The following is a 14,220-nucleotide window of genomic DNA, read 5'->3' on the forward strand; positions in this document are numbered from 1 at the left end:
CCCCAAATACTAATGGTAAAATATTAATAATAATGTTATTTTCGTAATGTCTCAAAAAAGTTATCGTGAAAAAACGGGTTTTCAACGATGAAAATCGAACATAGTACCAGCCATTTGGGCGAAATTTGAGTCTCCAATCTGCATGTCATTCAATGAAGTCTTTTTATACCCTCCACCATAGGATGAGGGGTATACTAATTTCGTTATTCTGTTTGTAAATACTCGAAATATTCGTCTGACACCCCATAAAGTATATATATTCTTGATCGTCGCGACATATTATGTCGATCTAGCCATGTCCGTCCGTCCATCCGTTTGTCTGTCAAAAGCACGCTAACTTCCGAAGGAGTAAAGCTAGCCGCTTGAAATTTTGCACAAATACTTCTTATTAGTGTAGGTCCGTTGATATTGTAAATGGGCCATATCGGTCCATGTTTTGATATAGCTGCCATATAAACCGATCTTGGGTCTTGACTTCTTGAGCCTCTAGAGTGCGCGATTCTTATCAGATTGGAATGAAATTTTGCACTACGTGTTTTGTTATGATATCCAACAACTGTGCTAAGTATGGTTTAAATCGGTCCATAACCTGATCTAGCTGCCATATAAACCGATCTTGAATCTTGACTTCTTAAGCCTCTAGAGTGCGCAATTCTTATCCGATTGGAATGAAATTGTGCACGACGTGTTTTGTTATGATATCAAACAACTGTGCCAAGTATGGTTCAAATCGGTTCATTACCTGATATAACTGCCATATAAACCGATCTGGGATCTTGAATTCTTGAGCCTCTAGAGGTCGCAATTATTATCCGATTTGCCTGAAATTTTGTACGACGGATCCTCTCATGACCATCAACTTATGTGTATTTTATGGTCTGAATCTGTCTATAGCCCGATACAGCTCCCATATAAATCGATCTCTCTATTTTACTTCTTGAGCCCGCAAAGGGGGCAATTCTTATTCGAATTGGCTGACTCCCCCTTCCCCTAATTTTCAGGAATGCCAGATCTCGGAGATGGGTGGTGCGATTTAACCGAAATTTTGTATATCTATAGTACCCTAAAAATAAAAATTTGGTATCCAAATTTCGGATGAGGTACCTAGGGGGCTGCCCCATCCTAAAACCTACCAAACATATATTTAAACGAATCACGACAATATGGGACTCAAATGAAAAGTATTTAGGATAAGAAAAAGTATCGGATATCCAATTGTCGGACCAAGTGCTAGGGGGACCTTCCCAAGCCCCAAAACACTCCTAAATAGGACATATTTATCGACCATGACAATATGGGACATAAATGAAAGGTATTTGCGAGTAGAATACGAATCTGATATCCAAATGTGGGACCACGTTTCTGGGGGTCAACCCTTTTCCCAAAACACTCCCCAAAACAGGACTTATTTACTGACTATTGGAATATGGGGCTTAAATAAAAGGTATTTGAATGTAGAATACGAATCTGATATCCAAATATGGGACCAAGTGTTTGGGGGGCCGCCTCTCACCAAAAACATCCCCCAAAGGGGACAAATTTACGACCATAGCCATATGCGGCTCAAATGAAAGGTGTTTGGGAGTAAAGCACGAATTCCATATAAATATTCGGGAAATGTGTCTATGGGTCCACCCCACCCCGACAAATCACCCAAATAGTAAGTATTTTCTGACTATTGCAATATGATGCTCAAATAAGAGGGTTTTTAAAGTGGAACACGAATCCGATATATACTTTCAAGGCCAACTCACTGAGTGGCCGCCCATCCCCCAAGCCGGTCATGTTTGCCGACTATCGAAATATGGGGCTCAAATTAAAGGTAAGCAGCCTAAAGAGCAGGGAGCAGACGATGAGACCATCACTCCTAAGAAGCCCATCTAATGGATTACCAATGATTGAGGTCATCCAGACAAACCTCCACCGGAACGAGATAGCTACTCACGCTCTAGTGGGGAAAATCAGCCCTTGATTCGTATTGCCTTAATTCAGAAGCCATGAACGGCCCGGAACAAAGTTTCTGGATTAAACCATATCAACTACAAATTATTCTATGCTAACACTGGTACTCGGCCGAGGACCTGCGTTATTTGTCATACAAATTTTAATTATATATATTCCCCAGAGTTGTCAACGTCTAGTAGAGTTTTGATTAAAACGCATTTTCCACAGGATACGGCAGGACTCACGGAGACACTGGAATCTTGGTGTAATGATGTTAATCGAAGGTTTATAATTACCATTTAAGTCACCCGGACCTGATGGAATATTTCCGGCGTTATGGGCAAATTTATCTGACCCAATCCTTAGACCAGTACCAGGTGGACCCGGTCCTTAGAGATTGGATGAACCATATGCTAAGGAACAGGTGGATAAATTGTGTGTCCCATGGCATAAATATAAGGGAAAAGTGGCACAGGGCACGCCACAGGGGGGCATTTTATCGCCACTCCTATGCATATCATTTATGGTGGTAACCATAAATGACCTATTACGGATGCAGACTGAGGAGGGACTTGAACCCGTCTGCTACGCAGACGATGTTATAATACTTCTAAGGGGTTAGGATCCGAACGAGCTATGCAGAAGGGCCGAAAGGGTTTTGCATATGTCATATGACTGGGCTAGACCCAGAGGTGTCAATGTTAACCCAGAGAAGACTGAAATATGCCTGTTCACGAGGAAGACTAAGGTGGGCGAATTTAACGCACCACGTTTCCTCAATAGAACGATTTCACTGAATTGGAAGTGTCACATTCAGGAGCGTACTGAGACGGCTCACAGATGTTGGTCACTATGTAGACGGGCCGTGGGCTCGAAATGGGGCCTAAATCCGAGGATAGTCCACTGGCTCCAGAGGAGCGTTATTAGACCAATACTTACTTACGCCTCAGTAGTTTGGTGGACTGCTATGGAGAAAAAGTGCAACATAAGAACCATACAACACATACGGAGCGATAAGTACCACCCCCACTAGGGCATTGGGAACTATTCTAGATATTCGACCCATTGACATACAGATTAAGTGTGAGGCAGCCACTGCAGCTTTGAGACTTAAGGCGATGGTAGAATGGATTGAGGATGGGAGCAGCTCATACCATCGCGGTATAATCGATGCATCGTTTGGGTGCCGGGCCACAACGGAGTAATGGGAATGAAAGGGAGGGGAATTTGGCGGGGAAGGCCAGAGGACTTCCTTCAATAAACTTGGTTAACCCGAAGCCTTTCGGGTCGACGCAGTCCGATTTAAGGGATTGGGCGACGAATGCGCATGCAACATTGTGGAACAGCGAAACGGTCGGTAGGACATCGAAAATCCTATGGGGGATTCAGAACGTGAGAAAACGAGGCTTTTACTGAAAGGAAGTAAGAAGGAGGTGAGTATAGATTTTGGTGTCATAACGGAATACATAGGACAACAAGCTCACTTATGCAAAATCGGTGTGGTAAGTGACAGCATGTGGGGAAAATGATGAGACGTTGGAGCATTTCCTATGTCATTGCCCGGCTTTCGCGTCTAACATATACCGGCACTTAGGTGGGGACACAATGCCAGACATGAACCAACTTAGTGGAACGGTATTGAAAACAATTAAGGATTTTATAAGTAGCACGGAATTTCTAAAATGAAATTTTCGTCAATCAATTTCCGACCGTACAAAGTATATATATTTCAGATCGTCGTAAAATTCTAAGACGATTTAACGATGTCCGTGTGTCTGGCCGTCCGTCTGTTGTAATCACTCTACAGCCTTCAAAAATTGAGATATTTTGCTGAAATTTGGCACAGATACGTCTTTTTGATGCACGCTGGTTAAGTTCTTGAACGGACCAAATCGGATCATATTTATATATATATATAGACCGATATGCCGATAAAGGGTATTAGACCCTTTATCGGCATGCTATATTTTTTATCTGATTTAAATGAAATTTGAAATAGTGAGTTAAAGGCTTGCCGACATCTCACCCAAATATGATTCTGATCGGACTATATATAGCTGCTATATAGATAAAGGGTCTGAAACCCATAAAATAATTATTTATTACCCGATTTCGTTGAAATTGAAACTGTGAGTTGTTTTAAGCCTCCCGACATTTGACCTAAATATGTTTCAAATCGGGCTATTTTTAGATATAGCTGCCATATAAAAGCTTTATTATACCCTCCACCATAAGATGGGGGTTATACTAATTTCGTCATTCTGATTGTAACTACTCGAAATATTCGTCTCAGACCCCATAAAGTATATATATTCTTGATCGTCGTGAAATTTTATGTCGATCTAGCCATGTCCGTCCGTCCGTCTGTCCGTCCGTCCGTCTGTCCGTCCGTCCGTCTGTCCGTCCGTCCGTCCGTCTGTCTGTCGAAAGCACGCTATCTTCCGAAGGAGTAAAGCTAGCCGCTTGAAATTTTGCACAAATACTTCTTATTAGTGTAGGTCGGTTGGTATTGTAAATGGGCCACATCGGTCCATGTTTTGATATAGCTGCCATATAAACCGATCTTGGGTCTTGACTTCTTGAGCCTCTAGAGTGCGCAATTCTTATCCGATTGGGATGAAATTTTGCACGACGTGTTTTGTTATGACATCCAACAACTGTGCTAAGTATGGTTCAAATCGGTCCATAACCTGATATAGCTGCCATATACACCGATCTGGGGTTTTGACTTCTTGAGCCTCTAGAGTGCGCCATTCTTATCCGATTGGAATGAAATTTTGCACGACGTGTTTTGTTACGATATCCAATAACTGTGCCAAGTATGGTTCAAATCGGTCCATAACCTTATTTAGCTGTCATATAAACCGATCTTGGGTCTTGACTTCTTGAGCCTCTAAAGGGCGCAATTCTTATCCAATTTGAATGAATTTTGGTACGTAGTATTTTGTTATGATATCCAACAACTGTGTCAAATATGGTTCAAATCGGTTCATAACCTGATATAGCTGCCATATAAACCGATCTGGGATCTTGACTTCTTGAGCCTCTAGAGGTCGCAATTATTAGCCGATTTGCCTGGAATTTTGTACGACGTACTCTCTCATGACCATTAACATACGTGTTAATTATGGTCTGAATCGGTCTATAGTCCGATACAGCTCCCATATAAATCGATCTCTCTATTTTACTTCTTGAGCCCACAAAGGGCGCAGTTCTTATTCGAATTGGCTGACATTTTACACAGGTCTCCAACATATAATTTAATTGTGGTCCAAACCGGACCATATCTTGATATCGCTCTAATAGCAGAGCAATTCTTTTCTTATATCCTTTTTTTGCCTAAGAAGAGATGCCGGGAAAAGAACTTGACAAATGCGATCAATGGTGGAGGGTATATAAGATTCGGCCCGGCCGAACTTAGCACGCTTTTACTTGTTTTTTAATCGATTTCGCTGAAATTTGAAACAGTGATGTTAGGCCTCCCAACATAGGACCCAAATATTGTTCAGATATAGTTGTCATATAGACCGATCCGGCGATGAAACAGTGGGTTATTTTAAACCTCCCGATATCCGACTTTTATATGGTTCAGATCGGTTTATATTTGAATACAGCAGCCAAAAATACCAATATTTTGTTCTGCAAAATTGAACAGTGACTGATATTTATTAGATCACTCAATGTCCGTGCAGAGTTTGGGTGCTTAAGTTATCCAATTTTCACCGGATTGTGACGAGAGGGGGTTTACATATATATCCGAGGTGGTGGGTATCCAAAGTTCGGCCCGGCCGAATCTTTTTACTTGTTAGAGGTTACTTTATAGTTTTTAGAGCGCACAACTAGCCGATTACTGGCTTAGGTGTATGTCCATAGTGGCATGCGGCGGATTAATATCTGCACCCTCTTTTCAACCTAACCTAACATAACTTAATCGCAAATTGCTGTTGCATGTGAGGAGAAATTGTAAGAGCTGTCAAATGTGGCACCAAGCATTTTGGGACACTTGATGGTCGGAATTATCACTTCGTCGATAATCACTTTCAGCTTCCTACGCATGCGTATTTGAAGTGAACAGTGTGAAGTGAATTTGGTGGCAGATATCTTCAGATCTCTTGCAGCGAAATAAGAGGCAAGTTCGTTGTGATAGTTCATCCTATCGCGGACATGATCGTACAATCGTCCGCATATGATACGATCTCCGTGCCGTCTGGAGGGGGTGGAATGGAGGATAGATAGAGGTAAAACAGTGCCGGAGATATCACCCCGCCTTGGAGAATTTCCTGTTTCACTTTACGGTGCTTCGACTTCTTGCCGTAAATTTGGCATGGCTGACTGTGTCGAATGCCTTCGATAGGTCCAGTGCCACGAGGTCCGTCCTATCACATGGTCTGGGCTGATTAAAGTCACGGCAAATGTGTGCGGTCATGGCATGCAAAGCAGTTGATGTGCTATGCAGTCTTCGAAATCCATGCTGATGCTCGGCGAATGGAAATTCTCCAACGAGGCTCGGGAGTAGTAGTCCCTCAAGCGTCTTGACTACTGGCGAGAGTAGGGAGATCGGTCTGTGCGACTCTCCCTGACTAGGGTCCTTGTTTTGTTGTTGTAGCCACATTTGCACGTGGAGAAAGCGATCCTCATCAAGCTTGTTCCAGTCCATAGGGCCGATCGCCGTGGAAACATGGTGGCCATTGGTTATTTAAAGGGGCCAATACCTCAGTATTTAAGCAAGAGCCGCTGCAGCTACTCCGTATGGAGCATTCCACTATCCGCAACCTGTTTGGAGCTCAAAATTCCAGCTTCTGTGATGCTCATATCCGTGCCGAGCTGGGTCCTTTCAAGGCTTAAGTAGCGGGATCACTCTGCCAATCTTCCAGACATCGGGTACTATAAGAGTGTTCAGAGACAGGTTGAGGGCACTCGTATGGTACTCGACTCCAGGTAGATTTATGTTATTCAGCATTAGTGAAGAGATTCCGTCGGACCCCTACGTCTTGGGGACTTGGCGCCACATATGACATTTTTAATTTCGTCAACGGAAAATTGTTATGGCTGTCCATAACCACGCTCTCCTCCTTGCCTTGTCACTCTCGAGGTGCTCAAAAAATTGACGACTGAAGAATCTGGCGCATCTCTTCTGGTCAGTCACAGTTAGGTGACGGTGATCCTGTCATCCAATGGAATTATACCATTTTGAATTATACCTTTGTATATTGGTGAAGTTGTTGATACCAACATCTGGGTAGCTTCTGAGATGAAATTCATGGGAGAAGTCTGTGCCACAATAGAAGTGTTCTAACCGGGAGAATTGAGGCTGGGAAAAGCGATGTAGATAGCAGTTTGATAGTCTCGATTGCAACAAAAATTCGTCGAGAGCAAAAGCCAAACTTTCGCCTAAAGACTTGGTCTACGCTCACATTTTAGCAGAAGTGGAAGTGAACTTAAAGAAGTGATTTTCGAAATAAATGATGCTCTGGAAGCAAATTCGTGACATTATCTACCACTTGGAGACATATGACATCACAACTGTACGATGCAGCTTGCCTATGTTGCTTTTGGCGCGCTATATCAAGAGCACAGGCATCAAAATGATCCTCTCAGGCGATGGAGCCGATGAAATCTTTGGTGGCTACTTATATTTTTTCAGTGCACCCAACTATAGAAACTTCCACCAGGAGCTTGTGAAAAGAGTCTCACAGCTACATCTGTCCGATTGTCTAAGGACAAATAATGTATCTATGGCCAAAGGCATTGAACTGCGTGTGCCATTTTTAGACACTGCCTTTGTAAATTACGTCATGTCAGTACGGCCAGAGGATAAAATTCCTGGTGACCTCAATTGCTTGGATGATAAACGAATGTATCGCATCGAAAAACATATTTTGCGAGCAGCATTCGCCAACAATTATCTTCCCGATAAAGTCCTCTGGCGACAAAAGGAGCAATTTTCCGATGGCGTTGAGTACGATTGGATTGATAGCATCCGTCGTGTTGCAACTGAGTTCGTTTGTGACACAGACTTTGCCAAGGCTTTCCACAAACTCTCCATTAACACCCCCACCACTAAAGAGGCCTTCTATTATCGCAGCATATTCGAAGAAATGTTTCCGGGTAACTATGCTGCACAAACCGTAACACGCTGGACACCCCGTCGAGACTGGGGCTGTCCCGAAGATCCATCTGGCCGAGTGCAGACAGTTCATCGTATTCATCAATAGTATATATATCAGTAGACTTTCCTTATTAGACTAAAGACTGATATTTATCATTTGAAATGTTTTCTTCGTTCTTCCGTAATTCATTTATTAAGCGACCACGCACGTAATACGTGCAGATACGCCATGTCAAACACATCTACATACATGTGGAATAAACTACAGTATATTCTTTTGTAGGCACATTGTTACTCTGAGATCTGAATTAAAATTCTTTCTTTAATACATATAAACATAAGTCTCTGAGTGTGATTAGTATGCATACAAAAAATATAATGAAAATATTATATGTTATATATGTACGGTCAGAGAAATGTTTTAGTGAAAACAGCAAACATTTTAGCTGTAGCCACAGAAAGTATGCTGAAAATGGGACAGTAGTAATTTTTTGCTATGATAGCAACATTTCCAGCTGTTTTCAGATGAATGCAATTTGAAAGAAGGCTAAATACTTCACAAATATATTATTTTATTTAGTTGACTACAATTTGATACTTTTTGAATGATTTTAAACAATGACAGACAAAATAACTACTAAAATCATATTTATGCTTTTAAACAGAAAATGTTCTCCTAAAATTGTGAAATTTTTTTATCAATATATAGCAAATGCTGCAAACTTTTTGTAGATGCTTAAACCTTTTGCAAGATTTTATACAAAAGTTGAAAATGCTTAATTTAATATCAGCAGGCGGAGTTTGGTGATATCAACAGACTACTTTCTCTGGGTGTATGTATTCCATTGATACCTAAATAAAATATGAAATAGGTAAAATATATTACAATATGTTTGGTACATTGAAAGAGAAAATAAAAGAATTTAATTAATGGAGCTATTAATTTTTTCAATCTATTGTCCTTTCATTTCCAAATTTCCAATTTAAAGAACTTTAGTTTTTATGTTTCAAAAATTTCAATTGTTTTACATTCATTTATAAATTCGTGAAGTTTGCAAATTATTTAAAATAGAGTATTGTGTTCAGCTTTAGGAATAGTTGTAGAAAACATTACTAAAACATCTTTATATTTAAACTTATTTTGTACCAACACAATCTTACCTTCACATAACACTAGGCGATCGATCCTGTGGACCGAAACGGACGTACAACCTATAGGAACTTGACTATGATCGCTTCCTCCACAGACAGAAAATCTGTAGACCTAAATTAGACCGACTAAGGTTAGACTAGGTTTAAGTGGCAGTCTGCCATCAGACTTACTTAGACGTTATCGTCCATTGGGATATCACAGGAACAGGTGAAGGAATAGGCCTTCTTGTTCCCATCGTTGAACCAACCAGATCGCTGTAAAAAGCTCAACAACTTGCGAATGTTCACATCCGCTAAATCAGACAAGGTCTCAAAGAAATTGACACATAATGTGGAACTCCTTCTAACTGCGGTATACATACAGCAAATGTTCTATAGTCTCGTTTTCCTCGACGTCCTCACAACTTCTGCAAAGTCGTTAGTTGCTACCTTCAGTCTCTCTGCATGTTTTCCGATCAGACAATGAATTGTCTTGACAGGTGAATTTTGAACTGTTCAGCCATCTCGTTGAGAGATCTGCAACACTCGAGGGCGGTTTTTTGGTTAAGAAATACGTTTTTCAGCAATTTAATGGCTGCCTGGCTGTTTGAGAAGATATTTATGCCAGTTGTCGTTATGACCTTATATCTTAGCCATTTCCCCTTTGATTTGAGTTCAATTTCCTGTCCAGCAAAAAACACAGGTATTTTGCGCTTTCAATAAATGAAACATTCTCTCCTCCCAAGGAGACAGGGGCCACTGCCATCCGTCGTACGTAGAAGTACATCTCTAAGAGTGCTTGGAAACTTTTCCCTAACCGCAAAAGCCACGCCATACAATAATATATTTCTAATGGCTACATTCCAAAGTAGAAGAGACAGTACACCTCCTTGAAGTGTTCCTCTATTGACCAATCTTTTTAAATCTACAGATCCCACGCCTGCCGTAATGCATCTTTCTAGTAAGTAAGTTATTAATAAACTTTCTTACATTAGTGTTGATTTTACATTATACAATAGAAAGCACTTTCAATGTCAGGAAATGCTACCATTGTATCTTCTTTGACAGATAAAGAACCCTCTATGTAGTCGAATAGGTCGTGAAGGGCTGTTTCAGTAGATTTGCCCTTACTGTATGCATTCCGTTGCCGAGACAGGCGATCTCTAGGGATATTTGCCCTAAGATATGTTTCTATCAATCTCTCAAGAGTCTTCAGCATGATGGATGACAGCTTAATAGGGCGAAAACCTTACACTTTCGGTTGTCCTGCTTTTGCTATGAAAATGACCTTTGTGTCCCTCCAACTCACAGGTATATATGACAATCTGATACAAGCAGAGTATATGTAAAGTAGTTAGTCTTTCGAACACAGCTTGTAATTCAACCGGTGATACATAATCAGGATCTGGCGACTTAAAGGAGTCAAACTTCTTATCGCCTAAAGGATTTCGGCTCAGACAAAGTTTCCCCAATAACCTCCGTCGAATTAATACCATTGACAACCTCTTCTAGAGCCACGTTGGTCGTTGGAGAACTTCCCGGAAAATGTGTGTCAACGTGTAGTTCCTAGTGTTTCCTCACTTGACATTGTCCATGCATTCTCTGACTTATCAATATATCCAACCGTAATAGGTCTCGAGGATAGAATATTCCTCAGTCTAGAGGCCTCAGATGTATCCTCCACGGAGCTGCAGAATTCTACCCAGGATTTGTACTGAGACTTTCTTTGCTCGCCCTTATATATTTTTAGCTCAGCCTTATTGATGTCCCAAGCGTGTGATGACTTTGTTACTTTGTGCCTTTCGCTCCGGTGATGAGTTTTCTGCAGTGTGTCGAAATTTTTCCCAATCCTGGACAAGAACCACATCAAATCCTGTTTGCTCCTTGGTTTGGCACTAGGACATGCTGACGCAAGCGAGTCATTCAGGGTCTTCGTGATCCGCTTGACCACTATGTCTATATCCTCCGTAGTTTCCACTTCCTTTTCTGGTCTAGAAGGGATAGACGTGCAGAATTTGTGCCGAAATTTATCCCAATCAACCTTACTTGTCCAATCCGCCGTGGGACCACTTCTGCAGTATTTTTTCCCCATGGCTGAAATTAATATAACGATGATAAGAAAAGCTGTGGTCATCCAACACTTCCTAGTCGCATATCCTTCGACTTATATCTTCCGATACAAAAGTAACATCTAGTACCTCCTGCCTATTGCTGGTAATAAAGGCCTGTTTATTCCCTTTTTTACAAATCACCAGATTGCAACTTATAATATATTCGATAAGCAGCTCAACCCTTTCGGGTCTTTTCATAGCAGAAGGGGCTTCAACCAGCAACGTTAGGCTTGAAGGCGGCATCTCTAAATCGTGTGCCATATATAGAAAAGGCAGCCAGTAATGAGATTTATTTATTTCAAGGCTGATGATGGTAGAAGAAAAACATTAGACTACACTCAAAGAAATTTTTCTGTAACAGCAAGAAGGAAAATGGAACGGAAGTAAGTTTTTGCTAAAATAGCCTGCTGTTTATAAATGGTAAAAACTTAAAAAAGCTCAAATATTAATTCCTATCTTATATTCCTATTTTACAAGCGTGTAACGTAAAATATTTTACAATGTGCTAATTTTGAACTAATTAAAAAAACAACAGACAAAATAACCACTACTTTTATATTTATGCTTTAAAACAAATTATTAATGCCTTAAATTGTCAAATTTCTTTTTTTATATATATAGGAAATGTCTATTTGGATTTGTCAAAAGTAAGAAATTATTAATTTAGTATCAGCAGGCAGTGTTTGCTGATATCAGCAGACTTATTTTTCTGGGTGTACTCTTTGCAAGAATACAGGCTCTGTGTCACCCATTCCCCGCACCCGTGAGTAATTAAAATCCAGGAATTCTTAGTCAACGAACCATTCATCCGCAAACTCATGGTTCCTGGACAAGAACCACGTCAGATCCTCCTACCACCAAGTGGACCGTTAGTGCCGCCAAAGCGGCTTTACAATGGTGGTGTGGAACTATCAACCACATTTGACTTAAGAGATGTGGTCGATAGTTTCATTGACTTGTAGGTATGCAATCCTGTTCTTCTCCCTTGTCGACAACTACCATCACCAAGCTGTCCCTAGCGACATTAGTTAAGGTTCTTGGACCCGTATTACTATTGTTCGCCTTAGTTCTTTTGGGCATGGGATGCCCTCCGGGTGACCGAAGCCTTTTGGCTGAATGGTGTTTGTTTCCATATCTGGAAGTGTAGCCATTGAGGTAGCCTATGCGGGGAATCTCCGAGCCCAATTAAGCGAGTCTTTCTCCTTATCGGTGAGCGTTTATCATTCGCACCAAGAATCACAACAAACCAGGAATTGATACGCCTCTTATTATTCCAACCTATTAAAGAGGGTAGTGGTTGGCTAGAGAAGGCCGATGGCCTAGGCAAATTATAGCCCTGCGAAGATAAAATAGGTTCGGCCTTCTCCTTAAGACTCGCACAAGGTGTCTTCGTCAAAACCCTCTGCTGGTCAGTCATCTGTCGGCTAGTGGAGCCTGGTGCAACGGCTCCACCAGTCGAGGTCTCAGTAGCAGACAACATGCTACGTTCTGATACCACCATCGTAGCTGTTGGGTCTTTGGGATTCCATTCTAAGCCGAATCCGGGGCACTAGATCTACCGCTCCACTGGAAACAGACGGAGATCATCAACCGCCTAATGGATAACACTATCGTCCCTCGATAATTACTGCCGATGTGTAAAGACCAAAATAGAATGAGGGCGTTAAGCTTTGTTTTTGATCGTTGCATTGAAAAATGCAACTATGCAAGTAAATCCCACAAAAGCAACACGCAAAAGTTAAAGAATTTCCAACTTTGGTGTCATTCTGGTTTGGCCTTAACTGTACCACAATTTGAACAGCTATAGCTCAATCTGTAAAATTTTTTTCCACTCCTGGTACGAATGCACATTTCGCATTTATCACAACTTATATTTTTGTCAAGGCTACGATAACTTTTACCAAATGATTTAATTTTACCTGTCTCCGTCCACAGTAAAAGTAGATACGCTATTTAGTAATATGTAGTACTTTTTGGTATCAAAATTTACGATTTGTAAAAATAGTCTAGTCACCAACATACATACTTCCCATTTGTACCTACATATCAAAATGCATAACTCTAGCTCAATAAGCAAAGAAAGTACCAACAAGTACCAATTGCAATACTCAACGTACTCCCGGTACGATTTTACAAAATTTTTTATCCCAAAACTAATTTTTTGAGACTCTTTAAATTTGAGCCCGATTTCATAATTCTAGGCCGTTCGCACTAGGCTAACATAAACTATTTGGTACTATTTTGATACTTTTTAGTACCTTAAGTTCGAATATCACCAAAACCGCCCTTATATCGCGCCTACGACCCAAAACCAAAATTCGTGCAAAATTTCATTATTCATTATTTAGCCGTTTGGGCTGGGCAGTGATCAGTCATTAACCAGTCAGTCAATCACGCGTCTCTTTTATATATAGAGACTATTGTCAAAGTCTGCAAATTTAAAATGCGATGTTATAAAAAATAAATAGAGTAACTATACTTACATTTTGCGTACCTAAATCCACGAATATTAAAGAATTCTTGTAGTCGATTAATATACAAAATCAAGGTGTGTGTAACTGTATCCCAAATTTCAAAATAATGCATGTACTATTTTGTACGTACTTGCACCTAAATTTATGCATTTGACAAAAAGTTGCAGGTCTCCCAATAAATATTGCCAAAGTGTAACTGTAACACATTTTTGAGAGCTGTAGCTCAATCGTTTTTGTACTTCAATGTTCGAAACTAATACGTTTTAGTACATAAATTTACGATTTATAAATAAATCTTGTAGTTGTATCCAAAATTTTAGAGCTTTAGCTTTACTTCAATTACATCACAATAAGTACGTTTCTTTCCACTTCTGGTATGATTTGTTACAACAAATCGTATTTTTGTCAAGACTGCGATAGTTTTTGTCGAATTGGACAAAATTTCGCTATA

General features: G+C 40.5%; 1 protein-coding gene across 1 annotated transcript in view; it reads left to right on the plus strand.

Annotated features, from left to right (window-relative positions):
• The window catches only part of LOC106089733 (uncharacterized), a 36,569-nt gene extending 28,165 nt beyond the window's left edge, over positions 1–8,404 (plus strand). The window contains 2 exon segments of the mRNA XM_059367314.1: positions 7,366–7,411; positions 7,413–8,404. Coding sequence (XP_059223297.1) covers positions 7,366–7,411; positions 7,413–8,159 — 793 coding nt within the window. The 3' untranslated portion in view covers positions 8,160–8,404.
• Positions 8,405–14,220: the final 5,816 nt, after the last annotated feature.

This window comes from Stomoxys calcitrans, chromosome 1 (genome assembly GCF_963082655.1).
Source record: "Stomoxys calcitrans chromosome 1, idStoCalc2.1, whole genome shotgun sequence".
NCBI classification, from domain to species: Eukaryota; Metazoa; Arthropoda; class Insecta; order Diptera; family Muscidae; genus Stomoxys; species Stomoxys calcitrans.